At 39.8% G+C, this 23,268-nt stretch overlaps 1 protein-coding gene across 4 annotated transcripts in view; it reads right to left on the minus strand.

The window, feature by feature from the left end:
• Positions 1–23,268, minus strand: part of LOC138749255 (syntaxin-1A-like) — a 323,823-nt gene that overhangs the window by 34,929 nt on the left and 265,626 nt on the right. For all 4 annotated transcript variants that reach the window (XM_069910420.1, XM_069910418.1, XM_069910421.1 and 1 more), the window contains exon 6: positions 13,754–13,862. In XM_069910420.1, coding sequence (XP_069766521.1) covers positions 13,754–13,862 — 109 coding nt within the window. The remainder of the gene's footprint in view (positions 1–13,753; positions 13,863–23,268) is intronic.

A 23,268-nucleotide genomic window follows, 5' to 3' on the forward strand; every position in this document is an offset into this window, starting at 1 on the left:
ATTTAAATTTAGATATGTACGCTCTATGAGCCACTTTAAATTGTAACAGACAATGCCGTGCACAAAAGGATGTCGTGTTAATCAGTTTAACAATAATATTCCACACCTCGTTGGACATTAAAAGGTTCCAATCTTGCTCCCAGGCATTCTTAATTTTAATGAAGAAGGCTTGACTTAAATTAGCCACTTTGTCATAAATAAGAGATATGATGCCTAATTGGTTTTAAAATTTTTTAAAATCCATCTGTTAACCTGCTGGTCTGTAGTGGTTACATGTTATACTTGGGCTCCTATGATCTCTCTAATACTGTTCTTGCACCATTTCACCCTCATTCCCTTTTGGTGCCATATCTATTATTCCGATGCTGTTATATTAGGCCATTTTATTCTCTTATCCCAAGTTCTCTGGAAGACATTTATCAATACCACATCATTTTATATTCTTCTCGTAACTATACAGAGCCGTTGTCATACCCACACTCCTGTTCGGCTCCGAATCATGGGTCCTCTACCGGCATCACCTACGGCTCCTAGAACGCTTCCACTAGCGTTGTCTCCGCTCCATCCTCAACATCCATTGGAGCGCTTTCATCCCTAACGTCGAAGTACTCGAGATGGCAGAGGTCGACAGCATCGAGTCCACGCTGCTGAAGATCCAGCTGCGCTGGGTGGGTCACGTCTCCAGAATGGAGGACCATCGCCTTCCCAAGATCGTGTTATATGGCGAGCTCTCCACTGGCCACCGTGACAGAGGTGCACCAAAGAAAAGGTACAAGGACTGCCTAAAGAAATCTCTTGGTGCCTGCCACATTGACCACCGCCAGTGGGCTGATATCGCCTCAAACCGTGCATCTTGGCGCCTCACAGTTTGGCGGGCAGCAACCTCCTTTGAAGAAGACCGCGGAGCCCACCTCACTGACAAAAGGCAAAGGAGGAAAAACCCAACACCCAACCCCAACCAACCAATTTTCCCCTGCAGCCGCTGCAACCGTGTCTGCCTGTCCCGCATCGGACTTGTCAGCCACAAACGAGCCTGCAGCTGACGTGGACTTTTACCCCCTCCATAAATCTTCGTCCGCGAAGCCAAGCCAAAGAAGAAGAAGACCTATGATTTCTGATCATAACCTTCTGTATCAATGCCCACCCTTTTGGAAGTTGTTTTGCCATTTTGTCTGGCCTTCAGTTAGGATGCAATTATAGTATTTTGATTTCAAGTTTGCACAAGAAGTTTACATATGCTTTCTTGGATAATATTTATATTAAGATTTCCTGTGTTTTCAGAATGTGACACAAATGTTCCCGTGGTTCTATGTCAAGGGGAGATTTTGGAATACTGGGCTTTGAACAATATACCAAAAGAGATTTTTCTGGTCATTTATCTCATGGCTGTTGGGGGACGTGGCTGTGTTTAAATTGACTATTGCATTGCTCTACTTTACAATAGTGGCTTCTTATGGTATAACTTTAAACACCTGAAATGAAGTTTAAAAAAAACAAACACAGTTGTAAGCTTGGTTTCCTTTTCTCCTTATTTCATACTAGCAGGGATACATTTAATTTTTAAAATTTAGATGAACAGCAAGGAAACAGGTCTTTCCAGTCCATGAGCCGGCACCCTCTGAATACCCAAATTAACCTTCACCCCCATACATTTTGAAGGGTGGGAGGAAACTGGAGCATTTGGAACAAACACTGGCAGAAATGAAGAAAATGTACAAATTCCTATCAGGCAGCGGCAGATCAAACTCTGGTCGCTAACACTGCAATCGTGTTGTGTTAACTGCTACACTAATAATGCTGCATCCCCCATCTTGCAAATCATTTGCCGTCATGAGCCAAGTGTAGCGCTATCAATTAGACAAGACAGAGCAGAAGTCGAGATTAATAGCCTTTAAGTGCTATAAACTTACAGGCAAATCTTACATGCTGTTGGCCCGATGCCAATGCAGTACTGAGTAAGGGGATTGGGCGGTACCACCTTTATTAGGAATCCTGATCGAGGGCAGGCCAACCAGTACAGTGCATGTATTACAACGTTCCACAACAACCACAACACTCAAACTAACACCCTCCCTCTGTGCCTCCACTGCTGCTCTGCATTTATATATCTAATCAATTGCTCTTCTTCAATCTGGAACATTGCACCATGTATGAGATAATTCATTTAAAACTTAATTCTCTCAGTATCTACTGCCAATATCCACCCTGATTTTCCAATGTGGATGCAAATGATCCCATTTGTTTTACGAACCACAAATTTGTCCCATTCCACCTTCCTCCACATATTCATGTGTTTTAAATAGCAAATTAATTATGTCACACCTTTGAATTTTTTCCAAAACATACAATTTTAGCCAAACACGGAGAATAATAAGGCCCAACTAATATCTCGCTCAAAGACAAAATAGTGCATTAATATGTAGTATGTTGGTGCAAAATAGGGAATCACAAAATGGAAAAAGAAATGTGGTCTAATAATCTGTACAACTGAGGAAAGCAGGAAGGAATGCCTCTAAGCAGGCATGTGTTGCTGTGGTAGTGGTGAAATCCAAAGATTGAAGAGGCCCTATATAATTTATTGTCAGAGATGAGGTAAATGCCTTAGAATTGCCCACATCTCCAGCTCTTCAAACACTGCAACATTTAAAAAAAAACCAGACAGTCATTCAGTGGAAGAGTCTCTTCCAAAAATTCTCCCTACTCTTTCCCGTGTGGCTCATGTTGCTGCAGTAATAGCTATGACATGACTAATTGTATGACATGATGAAAAGCCTGACATCTGAAGATCAATTCATGTTAGCATGGATTTTCAAATTGGCACCTTTCAAATCAAATGGATTACATCCTGAAAACAGTGGAAGATACTCAGTCGTAGTGGCCACTGAACAGCACGGAGCTCCTTGATGAGTGTCTCTCACGTGGTTACAGATTTAATTACCTCTTATTCTAGGTCAATGGTTTTCAAACATTTTCTTTCCACTCGCATACCACTTTACATAATCCCCGTGCCATAGATGCTCTGTGATTAGTAAGGCGATATGTGGGTGGAAAAAAAAAGTTTGAAAACCACTGTTTTAATCGTACCGAATTGACTCGTTACGTGCACAGTTTCATAACTCCAAAGGAAATGGGCTGATGACAATCTTTCTCAAGCAAAATACAATTAGGTCTAGAGGAATGGTTCTCAACCTTCTCTTCCCATTCACATCCCACCTTAAGCAATCCTTTACTAAGTCACAGAGCACCGATGGCATAGGGATTATTTAAAGTGGTACGTGAGTGGAAAGAAATAGGTTGAGAACCACTGAGCTAAACCATAGTCTTCATCAAGAAAATTTACAAAATTATTAAATACTGCATTACTTGGTTTTATGTAGCTGACTATGGAAGGGTCATCGGCCCAAAATATCAGAGAAGCTGGCTGGCTTTCTTCAGAGTCATGCATTTTCTACAAATCTATATTGGATTTATCTGATTAGTGTTCCTTAGTGATTGCAGTTTATTGGTGCATCAATATGGGCAGTTCGGCTTTGCTTCAATCCTGCTGCAAAAAGCCGGTCATTGTACTTACCTACTTCTCCCCTTACGTGCCTCTTTATGGAATCTTGCTGTGTGAAATTGATCATTGCAGCGTATCAACATTTCATTTATGAAACATTGGCTTCTCACTAAGCAAGGCTGATTACTGCAGTTATAATCAAACTTTGCAAAACTGATTAATTTGGTGTACAATATTCAGCTCTGCCAAGAGTAATGACTTTGGGATAGCAAAACTTTGGACAGGATTGATTAGATTATTCCAAAATGCATTTTGGTGCAGTTTTACTACAATCACAGCATCTGCAGACTTTCGTGTTTTACCATTGATTCAGATTATTGCCCTGTAATTAAGGTCTTCGAAGGGAATCAGCATCTTGCGGCAAGTTGTTTGATGAAGTATTCGTATCTCTCTCCATAAAGTTAATTATTTTAGTGCATGAATAGGTGTAAGAATGATTATTGCTGTGTTAACTCTGGTGTTTCAGCATGTGGTTCCCAAAGGGCATCAATAATTGTGAACAAAGGTGGCTATTTTAGGTGGGTATTTTTTGGGGGGGGGATCAGTATTTTATTGTGTAAGAATTGTTCAGCAATATCTTGCCAACCCAGTAATCTGCTGGTTTTGTGTTGATCTTTCTGCAGATAATGCAGGACAACTATTAAATGCCCCCTTCTAGTGGTCAGTGAATTTTCTATGCCCAGGCAGGGGAATATCGAGGGTATCCTGTTCATTCTCCACTTAACATATTGTGCCACGGAAAATCTGGCCACACAAATCCATGCTTGGCAGTGATTTCAAAGATAAATGTTGTTATGTAAGAGACACATTTGGGATGATTATAGAAACTATATTAATATGCCAAGAAAATCACAAGGAAGAAAAAATTTAACGTAAAATCTTTTACCACATCACATAAAATCGCTTCACAATTCTGCCGAAAGTAAAATATATTTTGTAAAATTCAAATACTACAATTTTATTTTAGATTTAGACATGGAGCACGGTTACAGGCCCTTTTGTCTCATGAGCCAGTGCTGCCCAATTTACACCCAATTAAAGCTACAACCCTCCGGCCATTTCAAAGGATGGGAGGAAACCAGCATGACCAGAGGAAACCCACGCAGACACGGGAAGAACATACAAACTCCTTACAGACACCTCGGGATTTGAACACCGGTCCCAGTCAGTGGCGCTGTAACAGCAGCTAACCGCACCGATGATGTTGAATGAATAATGTGGAGGCAATATGTGGGGGTGCTGAAGAATGATCAAAGCAGACTACATTTTCAGACACTAACAAACTGATAATTGTGTTATTTGGTAATTACTGTGAATGTAAATAGCCCAATACTTCCCTGAATTGAAGGTCAACACACTTGTGTGCTGGAGAAACTCGGCAAGTCGTGCAGCCTGCATTGGAAGTACAGGGGAACCAACATTTTGGGCCTGGGCCCAAGGACCAAAGGCCTGGGTCCAAGGAAAAAAGGGTAGGCTCCGGAATAATAAGGTTGGGGAGGGGGTTGGGAGGGGGAGGAGCAGAATAGAGGGTGGAGGAGGTGCACAAGCTGAGAGGTAAGAGGTCAGGTGAGAAGGTAGAAAAGAAAAAAAAGTGGAAGTGATGGGAAGATAGTGGGAAGGAAAGGGAGTGGGGAGGGTGACAGAGGGATAGGGAAAGAGAGAGGCTCAGGGGACAGGTTAATGGAACTTGGAGAAGTTGATGTTAATGCTGTCGGGGTGTAAAATCTATAGAGCTCAGAACTTGACACCTTGGGATAAAGTTGATACATGGAGTCTATATCAATCTATGAACCAGTACAAGGTGTGAAATATATGGTAACAGCTGTCCACTGACCTGGAGCATACATTTTTCAATCCATTTTTTACATGCATTTGAAATAGGAAATTTGGTCACACGGAATTATTTATTGATACGTCATTGTTATAGGCAGGGATTCACTCAGCCCATTCGTGCTAGTACCAGCAAAACTTGCAAGTGGGAGGATTATTACTGTGAGTCTATGTTGTTCCTTTACGTCTGGTTCATCCAAAAAAAAGTTTCAGGAAAGGCTCATGCTTACCCTCAAAACAGCAAACAGCCCTTATGTTTCTGGCTGTTTTCTTGCACAACAAAAGGATTCTTGACTAGTATCTCCATTGTTCATGGCTTTTGTGAAAATGCCAAAGCACCAATATATCTTGCAGAAAGATTCATCCCCAGACATCAAGTACACTCACTCTCTCCAAATTTGGTTTGTGATCTAACCCAACCTATTTCTCTCAAAGACTCTCCGTCCCACCAATTCTCCACATTTTCTAAAATTGCAAGACGAGGAAGTCTGCAAAGGTTATTTTAATTCATTCATCCAAGAATCCGTTAGTGTACCAGTTAGCGTAACAATACTTCAGCACCAGCGCCGCGGGTTCGAATCCGCTGTTGTCGGTAAGGAGTTTATGCATTGGGTTTCTTCCAGGTGTTCCTGATTCCTCCCACGCTCCAAAATCTTGCAAATTTGTAGGTTAATTGGTGTATTTGGATGGTACGAGCTTGTGGACCAGAAGAGCCTGTTACTGTGCTGTATTTCTAAATTTAAAATTTGAAAATTTAACAACTCCCAGAATTAACTCAATAAAAATACAGCCTTACCCCTGGTTTGTGGCTTTCCATTCAATTTACTTTGCTTTACTTTGAATCTGCGATAACTTTGCTGATTGGCAACTGACTGTCTGGGTTAATTGACAGAAAAACTGTGCCACTCACTTTCCCAATTCACCTATTAATTGTGAATTCTAACAGCGCCAGAACAAGAATCTGTCATCTATCAAGTTAAATGTTGACAGCTCGAGTGCAAATTCTGTTAGGATGGATCATCAATTTCGTTTCTTCCTCTACACATTTCTTTGTGAAATAATATCAATTCCCATTGTTATAAACAAAATGTTTGAAAGCCAAATGTAACATACAAGAGCAATAAATCTAAGGGACCGGAGGTGAACCACTGGTAATTTGTGGTTATTGATTTAATCCTGGGATAATGATTGATGTGATCAAGTTGAGAAGGGCACTGCAAACAGCACAAAATTCCACAAGAGATTTCACAAGTCCTGATGCAATGGCAGTTGGCAGGCACCACAGCTTCTCAATCACTGCACCACATCTAACAACTGTTTTCATCACAATCTCTCAATGCCTCTCTTAACTATCATGAATTAAATAAAGACTGCAACAATATCACATCTGCAAAATAACTGAGTTCCCACTCCTATTTTAATCTGTTAACTCCAAGGGATCCACACTGAACAACAGCTCAACAATGGGAGGAATGGAGTGCTCTTTATAGGATGTTGGGAAACACAGAGACTAATGCAATGGAGGAACTGAAAGAAATCAGTATCTCTAAGGACATGGTCTTGGGGAAATTGATGGGATTGAAGGCAGATAAATCCCAAGGGCCAGATAATCTACATCCTAGGGTACTTAAGGAAGTGGCCATTCAGATAGCAGATGCTTTAAGAATAATTTTCCAGAACTCGATAGACTCAGGATCAGTACCCATGGATTGGAGGGTAGCTAATGTTACCCCACTATTTAAAAAGGGGGGTAGAGAAAAAGCGGGGAATTATAGGCCGGTGAGCCTTATATCAGTAGTGGGCAAAATGATGGAATCCATTATTAAGGATGTAATAGCGGAGCATATGACTAGCAGAGAAGGGATCGGAGAGAGCCAACATGGATTTACAAAAGGTAAATTGTGCTTGACAAATCTATTGGAATTCTTTGAGATGGTAACAGGTAAAATAGATGGGGGAGAGCCAGTGGATGCGGTGTACCTGGACTTCCAAAAGGCCTTCGATAAGGTCCCGCATAAACGACTGGCTTTCAAAATCAAGGCTCATGGGATTGGGGGCAAAGTATTGATGTGGATTGAGAACTGGCTGGCAGGTAGAAGACAGAGAGTTGGGATAAATGGCTCATTTTCTGAGTGGCAGGCGGTGACCAATGGGGTGCCACAGGGATCTGTACTGGGACCCCAGCTGTTCACAATTTACATTAATGATCTGGATGAGGGGATTGGATATAATATCTCCAAATCTGCAGATGACACTAAGCTAGGAGGGGTTGTGTGCACGGAAGAGGGGGTCAGGAAGCTCCAGTGTAATTTGAATAAATTGAGGGACTGGGCAGATACATGGCAAATGCACTACAATGTGGATAAATGTGAGGTTATCCACTTTGGTAATACAAACCGAAGGGCAGATTACTATTTGAATGGCAATAGATTAAGAGATGGGGAAGTGCAGAGAGACCTAGGGGGTACTTGTACACCAGTCTCTGAAGGCGAGCATGCAGGTACAGCAGGCGGTTAAAAAGGCAAATGGTATGTTGACCTTCATATCAAGAGGGTTTGAGTCTAGGAACAAGGATACCTTACTGCAGCTTTACAGGGCCTTGGTGAGACCCCACCTGGAGTATTGTGAGCAGTTTTGGTCACCTTATCTAAGGAAGGATGTTCTTGCAATGGAGGGAGTGCAGAGGCGATTCACCAGGCTGATACCTGGAATGGCAGGAATGACTTAGGAGGAAAGATTGCGCAAATTGGGATTGTACTCACTGGAGTTTAGAAGATAGAGAGGGGATCTCATAGAGACCTATAAAATTCTGGCAGGACTGGACAGAATGGATGCAGATGGGATGTTTCCAAGGATGGGAAAATCCAGAACCCGGTGCCATGGTTTGAGGATAATAGGCAAACCATTTAGGACCGAGATGAGGAGGAATTTCTTTACCCAGAGGGTGGTGAATCTGTGGAATTCATTGCCACAGAGGGCAGTAGAGGCAGGTTCATTAAATAGATTTAAGAGGGAATTAGATCTATTTCTTCAGTATAAGGGTATTAAAGGTTACGGAGAGAAGGCGGGGACGGGGAACTGAACTTTAAGATCAGCCATGATCTCGTTGAATGGCGGAGCAGGCTCGAAGGGTCGAATGACCTACTCCTGCTCCTATCTTCTATGTTTCTATGACTGCATATGAAACTAGATTATCAGTGCACAACCTGTCACTTATTTTATTTAACTCTTCTTCAGATTTATTGTATTAATATTGGCCAATCTAAAAATATTAAGTAGTTCAGGGTTTCACAATATCCTGGCCAGGTGTAATTCAGCAAGATTCAGGATAAAGAAAACCGTGGGTGACACGGTTGGTGCAACGCTGTTACAGCGCCAGCAACTGGGAACTGGGGTTCAAATCCCGTGCTGTCTGTAAGGAATTTGTATGTCCTCCCCAGGTCGGTGTGGGTTTCCCTGGGGGCTCCTCTTTCCTCCAACAGTTCAAAAACGTATTGGGGGGTGCAAGCCAATTGGGTGGCACGGCCTTGTGGACCGAAAGGGCCTGTCTCCGTGCTGTACGTCTAAATTTAAAAAAAATTAAAGATGGTGTGGTCACATGTGAATTTACTATTCATTGATCTCCCCCTTTTTTAAATTCTCTCTCCCAATAGTCTGTGCTACTCTGGGACTTCTGATTTCTGATCCAGAGGAGATAAAAGACTACTCTGTCCATGCAGAGAAACTTACTGCAAATGCTATGAAGCTATGTATATGAAGCTAAACACAATTTGCTGGAGGCACTCAGTGGGCCAAACAGCACCAGCGGGAGAGAAAGAATGGTTAATGTTTCACACTGGAACCCTTCATCAGTTCTGAAGGGTGGAAATGGCCTCGCGGTTTGCAAATATGGAAGGGACAAGGGTTGCTTTCTTTGAGGCGAGATGTGATAGTGGCAGATCTGAAGAGTCAGGAGACATCAAAGGAGAAAAAAAAAGGGTAATATCTGCACACAGTGGAGCTGAGGAGAGGGGTAGTTGATAAAGTGTTAAATTGAATGAAAATTTAAAGAACCCTGCAAGCAAATTCACATTCAGTAGGATTGTGGTATATGAATTATGCCTGGAAGTTGTGTGTGTGGGTGTGTGTGTTCAGCAAGGATCTGTTTTGGGACCCCTGCTCTTTTGATTTTATAAACGACCTGGACGAAGAAGTTGAGGAATGGGTCAGTAAGTTTGCAGATGGCACAAAGGTATGAAGTGTTGTGGATAATGCAGAAGGTTGTCATAGGTTACAACAGGATATGGACAGGATGCAGAGAAACGCGGTCACCCTAATGCCCCCCCGCCCATTAGATTTGTCCTGACGTCAACTCTGGAGGCTCTAATTTTCATGAAGCAATATTTATGTGAATACTTGTCCTGCATTGGTATCGTTTGTATCCTTTTTTATGGTTGTATTTTTTTCATAACAATGTTTCCAAATCTTGGTCACCATATCTCGCAATACACGAAGGTTTAACCATGAGGAAGGACTGGCTCAACCAGTGTTGTTTTTCTTTGAACAAGGAGATATTTGACAGAGAAGAAATTTGGTGGAGATACCTTGAACAATGAAGACCAACTTCCTCCAGTAGAGATTGTTGAGTGCATTATGGAAGAAATCCTCGGCGTATTGGACATCTGCTATGTTTACAGGACAATTTACAGGCTGGAAACTGGTGTTAAACCATGCAGACTCAATGGACCAGATAGCATTCTGTGTGGTAAATATCTACAATTCAGGACAAGGGTATTTAAAAAAAATTATCAGTCTATGCATTTAAAAGGGACCTCCCAAACCGAAGGACAGTAAGAAGTTATTTTTATTTCACAAAATAACAAATTACTGCTGCAATTGCAGTTTGAATGTATTGAAGACATGCCAGACCAACAATAAGAGTAAAGGAATGAACGAGGAGATTACTTAAACCTCAAACTCTACCATCTGTAAAGGTGGCCATTTAAACCAGGACCTCATTGAGGCACATAAATATTAATCATATAGTGCTGAAGTAAACCAAGATATGTATTTCAAATTAATCCTGCTAAATGTGATAAGAACACAAATGCAGAATTATGATTGATATAAGGAAGAGATTTCCACAAATGGATCAGGACTCCCTGATCTACTTTCCAAAATAATTTTACTTTAAGAGTTAAAATTTCACAAGACCTGAGAAGTCAATCCAAACCTAGTGCAAAGTAATTACGAAGTGTGATAATGCCCAGATAGTTTGATGACGAATAATGGGCAGATTACAAAAATGCCATATTTTATTTGAATACCTTGGGATCTTTTGCATCCATCAGAGGGAGGCTCCAATAATGCAGTAATCCTGAGTACTGCACTGGAGCTTTGATTTCTTTTGCCCCAGTCTCTGTATTGGGGCCTGAACACTAGGTGCAAATAGCAGTGAGGGCACACTTCGTAACATTTGGATTTAGCTGACTCTGTGACCTGTCTGCATCAATACTCATCAATGACTGCATGGCATTTTTCCCCAGCCCATCTGAAAATGGCTCCCTGTCAACCTCCCTCTTAATGCCCCTACATCTTCTTCCCCTCCAATATCCCCCTCTCTCCTTTTGCCCACTCCATCGTCCCCCCCTTCCCCCCATTCTTTTGCCACTCAAAGATTTGTACGGCAATGAAAATTGGAGACAGTAAACATTACTTACACATGCTGGATATCCAGCAGAGTAGGCAGACAGGGCCCTCGCTGCCACTCCACCGGATTTTCAAGCAATGAGAGAGGAGCTAGGTGGGCTGACAAGGAGAGTGGTGGGTGTGGGGGGCAGTGGTCTTGACCATGTCCTCACATAATTATGGCAACCAAGGCAAATGTTGCCAGAGGACATGATCCTATTACCTGACACTGTGACCTCCGTTTGGCATTGTGGACCACACTTTGAGAAAGAATAGAGAAACTTAAAACGTTATAGATACTGGAACCCTCAGCAAACAGTGAGGAGCCAGAAGGCCTCAGTGGGTCAGGTAGTACCCTTATTAGTAATAGTCAATGTAGTGTAGTGGTTAGCGCAATATTGTGCCAGCGATTGGGACAGGGGTTCGAATCCCATACTGTCTGTAAGATGGTTGTATGTTCTCCTCATGTCTGTGTGGGTTTTCCCCGGGGCTCTGGTTTCCCCTCTCAGTTTGAAATGTACTGGGGTATAAGTTAATTGGGTGTAATTTGGTGACACAGAGTCTTGGGCCGAAATGGCCTGTTATTATGCTGTATGTTGAAATTTAAAATTAATAAAAGTAAAAATTTAGAAAGGGTACCATCCCAAAACACTGAATGACCATTTCTACCCATGGATGCTGCCTGAAATGCCATCCCTTTAGCAGCTCATTGTTTGCTTGGAGTTTCAGAAGCTCTGTCTTAGAATAGGAAAATAATCCTCAAGGTAAGAAATTGGCAGCTAAATGAGCAAAAATCTGGTGACTCAGTAGTTTGGGCACTACCGTGGGCCAATGAGTGAATATTGTAGAAATGGTTGCTGACCGGCTTAATCCATCTTCTCTCATGTTCCAATGCCCCTGGATTCTTCTGTGTGCAGTTCACTGTTTTCTTTATAAATGACATTATGTTTAGGTGATCCCTGACTCTCGACCATAATTAGGACCGATAAATTGGTTGTAAGTCGGGTTTGCCCATGAGTAAACAAGACCGTAAAGAAATGTAAAAAAAAGATTTTTAACAAATGAATCTTCAATGAAGATTGTAAATATATAAAGAAACTCCCCAATCCTCATATGAACTTCTAGTATATAAGGTCTTGGACGCGGGCTGCCGCGGAGAGCGTGGACCACTGTACTTTTAATACAAAATATGGACTTGTACAGTAGTTTTAGTAAAGATTTTAAAAAAAATTTGTTGTATGATTGGGTGGACGTAACTCACGTAGGTTGGAAGTTGAGGATGACCTGTACGCTCTTCATTTCTGTTAATGGGCCTGTTATACGGTAAAAATTTACCTGACCCAGTTTTTTTTCTACTTGCAAACGATAATTATTGTCAAGGATCTGGGAACAAAAATTAATGTGATAATTCAAGGCAGTAGTTTGTGAGTCCTGACTTGTGGAGCACCTGCCCTGCAATTGACACTAAATTGAGAACAGGCTTGATTGTGCTTGAAGATTCATGGATGAGGGAGAACTTCCAGATGTTTAGGCCCATCAATGAGAAAGGAGATCCACTGAGTATTATCAGTTTTGTTCTTTTGTGGTACATCGAGTGCAAGTTGACAACTGAAGTTGCGTAAAGAACACCAGTAATCATATAACAAATAACTAGAAAGTGTTTTGGTGTAAATGCAATATAAATGTAGGCTCATTCTTTCTTTCAATGTGGAATAACTTAATGGGGTACACTCAATAACAATGAATGATATTCAACTTTGCACATATGAAGGTTAAAAATGAACATTTTCCTGTATTAATCATTGCACATTGCACAGTACAACATTGGCATGCTAATGCATCCATTTTCCACAACCATCTCTCTCATGTTGATATTATGAAAATCACTCACTCGCTTTGCCTTTCAGGTGACTCAGCCTCAGTCTAGGACATATACATAATTTACGTAAAAACATATGAAATCAATATGATCACAGCTGACTTATGCTAATATGAACAGAAACCAAGTTATGGACTGGTGGTAAAGACCTTCATGAGCAGCGACCCTTACAATTCCTGTCTCAGCCAACATACTGATATTGTACTGTAAAGCTCTTATAGGATGACCCCTGGAATTTCCACCTAAAATGTTGCTTTTGAGTGATACCCTTTGAATAAGATGTCCCCCCCAAAAAATCTGGCACTGACCAATGGATGCTGTTAAAAGTAAATCACAATATTTTAAAAGCAAATGATTATTTAAAAGTTTAAATTTTATTTGGATATTTTAAAATAAACCACTGTCAGCTCCTGTAAAGAGCTGATAGCAGTCAGACTGGGCAGATGGACACCGTGGAGGAGCGCTGAGACTTTGCAAATAACTAATGGGGCATGTGCGATAGGATTGGGGCCAGCAGGAAGCTGGGGCGGTGTTGCAAATTTGTTGTCAAGGTAAGAATTTTAGACTGTACAGGACAACCCATTTTAAGTTTCGCAGATTGTCCTATATAAAGGCATATACGTTATAGCTGCGAGCCGCGGTTTGGCCACCCCTGGATTATGGCATGACTCTCAATGCTTTCCTGTCTCAGGTTAAAGCTTGACTGGTTTCAGATCCTTATCAGCCACGAGTTCAGGTTGAGTACAGCACACAGATTATCATCATCTTGATGTGACATCTTTGATCCTGACTTTTACTCTAAGAAAACTGCAACTTACTGATTTCAAGTTGTCGCTGGATTCGTCCTTTGCAACGCTCCCTGTAGTCAGTCTGTGTGCCATTGTATTCAGACATCACTTCCACAAATTTACGAGACAGTGTAGAGTGCTGCAAAGAAAAAGAAAGAAGGTTGGAACTGAAGTAATGGTTTGAAACTTGGATCATGGCTGCCATAGTCTGCTCAGGAGAGATCTGCTCCCAATTCTACTTTGCAACCTCTCTAATCCCAATGAAACATTTTAGTTTCCAATATTGCTTGTGCAACTTGCAGTTTTGTAATTTACAGCACGAACAAGGCATTTTTAATCTTAAAAAGAGTCTGCTGTATACTTTTATATGAACAAATTTCCATTCACAAATTCACATTTTAAAATGTCACAGAAATTAACATTTTTGATTTAGAGTAAAGAAGGGGTTCGAACCTGATATTGCTCAGCAAGACGGAAGAAAGTCAAGCGATCCATTCCCAACCTGCCTCCCCAACCGATGTTGCGTTTCTAAACCTTTCCAGGGAACATCCTACTTTTATAACTTTTTTTTTAAAAAACACACCTAGATCATGACAGTCATCTCTTTAGTGAATAGTAAGTATTCTTTCTCTTGACTTCAACCTAGTAACATGGAGGAGTCCATTAAACTGCATGTGAAATTGTTCAGAAAAATTCAATTTGGGGAGATGTCAAAATTAGCAGCAAGGAAAGACACCTCAACACCAATGCTCTGATCTTTGGTTTCTGTATTTTGAGTTGGCAACGTTATATTCCCTGAAGGTGGTGAATTTAAAACCTTTTCTTTCCATTCACATAAAGCAGTCCCTATACCATCGATGCTCTGTGATTGGTAAGGAATTTTTTAAGGTGGTGTGTGAGTGGGAAGGGTGAGAATCACTGCTCTGGACCCAATTGTTACTGAATATTTTATTTGAGAAAATCTGTCATTGGGCCATTTCCTTTGGAGTTACAAAACCATGCACAGAACGAGTCAATGAGGTACGTTTTCTAATTTGCAGTTTTCCCCACTTGTGGAAATATCTTAACATCTTTCCTTTTCAGGATATTATTCTTTTCAAACTCTAAAAAATAATATAGATTTAATTACTTAAATCCTTAAACTTCCTCATTCCAGGAATTAACCCAGTGAATCTTTTCTGCACTGCCTGAAATGTTAGTGTGTCCTTCATTGAATGAGGAGACCAAAATGATGCAGTTATTGTATATTTGCTTGATTTGTGGAATACACTCCTGAAGTTAGTCATACAACTGATGAAGAGTCAACATAAAACATGACAGAAGTGTCAAGATGTGATTGCCTTCAACAAGCCCAGGTACGGTTGCTATATCAACAGCCTCGATTAAGCCTCTATGATTAACATGTGCAGTACCAGCAAAGGGTCAAAAATTAAAGAATTCAAAAGCCAACAAATTGGTTCAATTTGTAAACTGGTAAACATTAAGTTGATTTCATTCATTATTTGCTTTTAAAAAAGGTAAAACAGTGTAGAATGTGTAAATAAATGTGACATTGCTACATGAACTTAAAATTCTTGAGTATCAACATCTCCGAGGATCTGTCCTGGAGCCTCCACATTGATGTAATCAGAAAAAAAGGCTTGCCAGTGGCTACGCATTGTGAGGTGTCTGAGGAGATTCAGCATGTCACAAAAACTCTTGAAAACTTCTACAGGTGTACCGTGGAGAGCATTCTGGGTGGTTGTATCACTGCCTGGTACGGAGGCACCAACTCTCAGGACAAGAATAAACTCCAGAGGGTTGTTAACTTGGCCTGTGTCATCACAGACACCAGACTTCACTCCATCGAGGACATCGACGTGGGGCAGTGTCTTAAAAATGCAGCCTTTAGCCTCAAAACCCCCGCCTGTCAGGCCATTATTCTGCTACCTTCAGGAAAAAGGTACAGGAGCCTAAAGACGAGCACTCAGTGGCACAAGGACAGCTTATTCCCCACACCATCAGATTCCTGAATAAGCAATGAAACAAAGACACTGCCTTACTTTTTATGCACCATTAATTTTTTTTTACAGTAATGTGGTCATATGAATGCTTGCTCTGTGATGTGGCTACAAAACCCCGAATTTCCTAACAATAAATTCTGATTCTGATACATTTGATTACGTGCGCATTGACTAGGAATCTTGAATAAACAAGGTACATCTTCCAGATCTCTCCAAGTGGTCCCATATCACCGCATGACTGTGTGCAATTTCACAACAGGACAGCAAACCACACAAACCTGTTCATTAGAGTACACCTGGGAGCATGCAATAACACCACAAGAGGATAAAACGTGGCAGCGTTTCATGGAGATTGTCAATAGTGGAAAGGGAGGTGTCATCATGCAGTGTCCTGGGTTGACCTCTGAGCTCAGATGCTGTTTGCACAGAGTTTACATGTTCTAACCATGGACTGTCTGAGTTTCATCTGATCATCCGGTTTCCTTGCACACCTCAAGGATTGTTGACTGGCTCCTTAAAATAAGCAAACCAAACCAAAAGGGCTGGAAAGTGGAACACAAAGCGATCTGCTGGAAGAACTCAGCAGTATCAATTGGGGGATGGGAGGGGAGGATGGTTGATGTTTCAGGCTTGAGACCTTTGTCAAGACTTGATAAAGGTTTCTGGCCCGAAACATTGGCTGCTCTTTTTCTCCCACTGATGCTGCCTGACCTACTGAGTTTCTCCAGTGGCTTGTGTTTTTTTAGCAGATGGGCATTTGTGAAAAGAAGGTTTCAGGGAAAGAGAGAAGAGAAATGGAACCAGCATGTACCTAATAGGATGAATGGGCTCTTTCTGAATTACAATAAATGCAAGAAAGAATAACTAAAGGACAAGACCAAGAGTACTAAAAGCCCAGAATGAATAGATCATATGTTCTTCTTTGGCTTGGCTTCGCGGACGAAGATTTATGGAGGGGTAAATGTCCACGTCAGCTGCAGGCTCGTTTGTGGCTGACAAGTCCAATGCGGGACAGGCAGACACGGTTGCAGCGGTTGCAAGGGAAAATTGGTGGGTTGGGGTGAGGTGTTGGGTTTTTCCTCCTTTGTCTTTTGTCAGTGAGGTGGGCTCTGCGGTCTTCTTCAAAGGAGGTTGCTGCCCGCCAAACTGTGAGGCGCCAAGATGCACGGTTTGAGGCGTTATCAGCCCACTGGTGGTGGTCAATGGGGCAGGCACCAAGAGATTTCTTTAGGCAGTCCTTTACCTCTTCTTTGGTGCACCTCTGTCACGGTGGCCAGTGGAGAGCTCGCCATATAACACGATCTTGGGAAGGCAGAAACAATCAAAACACTGAATGAACAGGAAAAATAGAATACATCTTCTGCTTATCAAAGATATCACAGGCCCACGAGAAGAGGTGAACTGAGAGTCGGAGGGAACAGCAGGAAAGGTGATAATACAGCAGAATTAACAGGAATTTGGCCTTGAGGAAAATACGCCCGACTCTCCAATGGAACAGAAATGTGAAACAGGCAGGAAGCAAATCACCAGAGCAAAGAGGACTCAGTGCCATCTGAAGCAGCCTAGTATTGAATTTACATATTGTAATTACACACTCTGCAAATCAGGCTGCCATCATTTCATAAGAAAGGAAGAAATTTGGATGAGCACAAATGGAAACAGATTGATCTATTTTTACAATTAAATTGATCGACTTAAAATAGAACTCTTTTGGTTACCTGGTTAGGGAATTCTTGACTTTGACAGGGATGCTTTCATTCACTCTTGATGAAGCCAACGGGTTAATGTCATCATTTTTATCAATCTAATTAAAATAGGGCAATTTCATATTACTTGCAGGTCTATCACATTTTGGTAAATGTGTCTGTAGGAGAACTGATTGAGACTCAACAAGCCTGGACTTAATTGACCTACATCTACTCAGGTCCAGTTAAAATTAAACCACCTGGCATTGCAGTTAAATATTGTATTCTCACACCTGCCAATAAAATATCCTTTATCTTTCATCAGCCTCCTGAATGTTGAAATCCCTTCTGGCACATGGTACCAGAGGACACCTTGGCACAAGGGCAAAGCAGGTAGTGCTGATGAGGGTGGCACCGTTGGCGTAGTTGTTACCGCAATGCTGTTACAGCGCCAGTAATCGGGACCGGGGTTCGAATCCTTCACCGTCTGTCAGGAATTTGTACATTCTCCCCGTGTCTGCATCGGTTTTTCCCTGGGGTTCTGGTTTCCTCCCACCTTTCAAAATGTTCTGGGGGCGAAGATTAATCAGGTGCAATTGGACGGTGCAGGCTCATGTGCTGAAAAGGCCTGTTACCGTGTTGAATATCTAAATTTCAAACACAAAAGTCTGAAGATACCGTGGCTGAAGTAAAAACACAACGCTGGAGAAATAAGTGGAATTGCTCAGAGGCTCAATGGGTGAAATGGCCTCCTTCTACAGTGGTAGAAAAGTTATAAAGCTTCTGTCAACCTACTTACTTTGTGCAGTTGGTCTAGAATAGTTTTTTCTTTGAACATTTTATTTTAATTAATAAACTATTATATAAAACAATAGGAATTTAAATTGAAGGAAATTTCAATCATTAAAGATGGTTGTAACCCCTTATGTTCTCTCCCATACCCTCCCTCCCTAGCCTCACCTAAAATATATAAAGGATATATAGTAATATAAAATAAAGAAAAAGAAAAATAGCTTAATAGATTGCTTGGAGGATCGCTTTCCAACATGCAGAACTCCAGAAAGGTTTATCTGATCAATTTGGGGAAGAAAATTAACACAGGTCTCAAGAGGTGGGAAGAACCACAACATATTTATGCCTAAAATTTGCATATACGGGCTCCAAATTTTCAAAAATATACCATATTTATTTCTCAAATTGTATGTAATTTTATCAAGGAGATACAGCTTTGAATTTCTGTATTCCATCTTCCCATACCCAAATGTGAATCTGACTTCCAGGTCACTGCAATACATTTCCTTGTCACCGCTAATGCTATTTTAACAAACTTAATTTGGTATATTGATAGTTTCTTAGGCCTTATTCTTCCCATATTTCCCAATAGAAATAAATCTGGGTTTTGTGGAAATACAATACCTTAACTCGTTCAAATAAATTCCACAAGTCCACCCAAAAAGGCTTTACCTTCGGACATGGCCAAGTTGAATGCAAAAAAGTTCCTGTCTCTTCACCACATCTAAAACATTGATCTGATAAATCTGATTTCATTCTATTCAATTTTTGTGGTGTCAAATATAGCTGATGTAAAAGATTAAAGTGAACTAATCTATACCTTACATTAACAGTATTTGTCAATCTCAACAGAGATCTGACCACTTTGCTCAATTGTAATATTCAACTACAGCTTCCTCCTCTATCCAGATTTATGAACTCCATGTTTAATAGTTCCTGTTTGTATTAAAATATAATTGCAGAAATAAATTTCTTAGTATTTGCCCTCCTAAGAAGAGTTTCCACCTCACTACAAGTAGGTAACAGGATCACTGGGCCTAATTCATCTTAATACAGTTAACCCTTCCTACTAACGTTATAGGTAAAATCATTCACTTTTTCAAATCTTCAAACTTTTTGAGTAATGGTAAATAATTCAATTTATATAAAATTTGAAAATTATTATCTACACGAATCCCTAGATATTTAATCACATCTTTTGCCATTTAAATTGAATATTTATTTGACAATAATTATAATCTCCTTCAATAAGGAGCATAATTTCACTTTTGTTCCAATTTATTTTGTAACCAGAAAACTTGCCATATTCTTCCAATTTAAAATATGAATTTTGCAAGGAAGTCTCAGGTAATGTTAAGTATATTAGAATGTCATTTGCAAATAAACTAATTCTTGACCAATCTTAAATTCTTTAATTTCCAAATCACTCCCAATTGCCTCTTCTAGTGGCTCTATAGCTAATATAAACAAAGAGGGAAATCCTTTTCTACTGAATCTCGTCATTGGAAATGGGGCAGATATTTGTCCATTAGTCACTATTTTAGCTTTAGGATCATTATATAATTCCTTCATCCAATTAATAAAAGTTTGACCAAATCCAAATTTAACCAAAGCCTTGAACAAAAAGTCCCACTCCAATCTATTGAATGCTTTTTCTGCATCGAAAGCTACTGCAATGCTTAAATCTTTTCTTTTTTTGTGCTAAGTGTATAATACTAATTAGTTTAGCCACATTGTCCACCTATTGCCTCTTTTTAAAAACACTTGTTTGATCCATATTTATTAATTTAGGTAATAATTTTGTCATTCTATTCACCAATACTTTGGCAAGAATCTTATAGTCCTCATATAAAAATTAAATCGGGCTATAAGATGAAGGTTTTAAAGGATCTCTATTTTTTCAGAATCACAGCAATTATTGCTGTTGAAAATGATTCTGGGAGAGTCTGAGTTCTTGATGCTTAATCTAACATTTACAAAAAAAAAGGAATCAATAAATCTTTAAATTCTTTATAAAATTCAGACAGAAAACCATCTTCTCCTAGAGATGTATTACTTTGTAATGAACTCATTGCCTCCTTCACCTCTATCTGTGTAAAATGGGCACTCAATTCTATTTGTTCTTCCATGCTCAATGTAGGTAAATTTATCTGAGATGGGTATCTAAATACTTTATTTTCATATTTAAAAGACTCTAACCTATATAATTTAGAATAGAAACTCTTAAAATATTAATTTATTTCTTGAGGTTTATAACAACATTTGAATCATTTTTAATTAATCATTCTTGAAACCTGTTCCGCTTTAATCACCATGCAAGTACTTTATGTGATTGTTTTCTTAACTCATAATCCCTGTTTAGTTCTTGTAATTGCTTTTTCTGTTCTATAAGCTTATAAAATATTATATTAAAGCTTTTTATTTATTAGTTGTCTACATTCATCTTCAGAACTTCTCTTTTGAAGATCTTTTTCCAAAGCCATTATTTCTTGTTCAATTGATTATTTCTTTCATATATTCCTTCTCAATTTTAGAAGAAAAAATTATATTTTGACCTCTCAAATATACTTTTGAAGCATCCCATATTATCATCACAGAGTTCAAATTTGTGTCACAGAATCATTAAATTTGTCTCCTAATAAAATCACAATTCAATCTCCATTGATAAACCAATTTTTCTTTATCAGGCATTACAATCATCAATAATAAAGGCAGACAAAATTCTCACTTTATATTTTTCTTCTAAAACCCTTCCTAGCATTTGTGGTGAAATTAGAAATAAATCAATTCTAGACTAAAAATCATGTCTATTTGAATAAAAAGAGTTATCCCTTTCTCTAGGATGAATTCTCCTCTAGGTATCTATGAAGTTCAAATCCCTCATTAATACCAATGTAGTCTTTGCTGCTTTGGTTCTTGTCATTCCTCTAGTAGAGCTATCTAAAAATGGATCTAAAAATAATGAAAATCTCCTCCTATTAAAATATTCTCACGTGCCACTGCCAAGAAATGATTCTTGTATAAATTTCTCATCATCCACATTTGGTGCATATGCATTCCAAAGGGTCCATAATTCTGTATAGATTAGACAATGTACCATCACATATCTCCCTGCAGGGTCTGTTACTACATTTTGAATATTAATTGGAAGATTTTTTTTTAAATCAGAATTGCCACACCTCTAGCCTTAGAATTAAAGAAAGAGGCGGCCATATACCCAACCCAATCTCTTTTTAATTTCAATTGTTCTCTTTCAATTAGATGAGTTTCTTGCGAAAAAAAAGCTAAGTCAGCTCCCATTTTGTTAATATATGTAAATACTCCCTTCACCTGTCCATTTAACCCATTAACATTAAAATTTACAAATTTGCTTTAGAATGGTAAACAGAATGTTTAGAATGTTTTGGCATTGCTCAATTCTATTTCTTCTCTTCCCCTTCTATTGAGGCCAACTCCCTTTCAATTGGTCCAACTTCATCTCTTATTTACAAAATTCCACCGACCACTTTGTGCAAATCATAAATTGTGAAATACATTACACCAAGTTCTTCACTGATGATTTACTCAAGGTGTCAACAGTATCCCCCATAATTCCAGTTTTCTCTAACCCTGGCACATTTTTCCTTTTAAAATTATTTTTATTGAGTGTTATCAGAAAAACAAACAGAAAAGTAGTAAATCAATTGCAATCATACCTTTCCATATTACAAATAATTCTAAATCCAATAAAGGGTAATACGTATAATATTGTAAGACGCAAGTAAGAAAAAAATGAAAAGAAAAAAATTCAAACCTACAGCAATCAAGGTTAAAATTCATATTGTGTGTAGTGTTAAAACCGAACAAGTGGCCTCAGGGGATCGAAACAAGCCCGCCCAGTGATAGTTATCATCGCCACCTAATTAGTCAAATGATGGAAGTGAGCTATAAGTGGGCCCCATGTTTTATCAAAAGAAATGTTTTCGTGACATTATGCTTAATTTTCTCCACATTTAAAAAGCCATTTTTCAAATATGCCTTGTGTTTTTATTAATTTTTGAAAATGCTCTCTCTTAATTGTTTCCTTATTCAACATCTGCTATTATTGTTCGGGATCTATTTTTTTTCCCTGTTCTTTTTCACTTGCATTCTTTCATAGTCGTGCTTCAAACCCAAATTATTTTCTCCCAGTTGTTTGGTGAGTCCGTAATCTCAATTTTGGTCTGTTTTGGAAGTGCAGTACAATTCCGATTTTCCAAAATGTTCAGGACTGGGCTTATGTCAGATAAATGTGTTTTTTTTTCTCAGAGAACTTGTCATTTTTAAAAAAAAAAACAGCCCAGTACCAACAACAAATTACTTGTATCTTTAAAAACAATGTTCAATTCACACCAAAAAAAATATGCTGGCTGCCGCCGACCACCGAGACAAACCCAACGTGGTCACCGATCACCGAGACCACCCAACTGCTGCTGCCAATCCTCGACAAGAACCCACCACAGCCGCTGATCCCCGGGAAGGGGATCAGGCTAGTGGAACACTCACTGGCGAGTTGGCAGGCTCCTGTCTTCCCGGTTAACAGAGCTCCCAACGCCGGATCCTCCCCCAGGCACATGCACACCAGGGAAGTAGGCTGAGTGAAGGATTTGGAGTCGGTGTTGGCATGCCGAGGATAGGAGGGGAGGGGAGGGAATGCCACTGAACTCGAGGTCGCACTCCTGCCCAGGAGGCCGCTCTTTTTGATGATGCCGGGGCAAGGATTGTTCCGACTGCTTGCAGCTGGGAGTCAGTGATGCGCAGTTTGAGAGGGAGAGTTGGAAAGTAAAATCAATGAGGGGGGGTAAAGAAGAAATGGAAAGAGAGAGGGGAGGGAGTTACCTCAAACAAGGACAATGATCATTCTAATTTCATGTCAAGTGAATTTTGTTTTCAACCTGTGAGGTCAGTTTGGCTCCAAAAACTTTTCAAATAAATGAGGATTTCTGATTTGTTTCGGATATCCTCATTCATCCAAACTGTTGGATAAATGAGGATTTCGGAGAATCCAATCTTGGATAACCAGATTTGTACCGTAGTTTGAAGGCCA

This window comes from Narcine bancroftii, chromosome 14 (assembly GCF_036971445.1).
Source record: "Narcine bancroftii isolate sNarBan1 chromosome 14, sNarBan1.hap1, whole genome shotgun sequence".
Classification (NCBI taxonomy): domain Eukaryota; kingdom Metazoa; phylum Chordata; class Chondrichthyes; order Torpediniformes; family Narcinidae; genus Narcine; species Narcine bancroftii.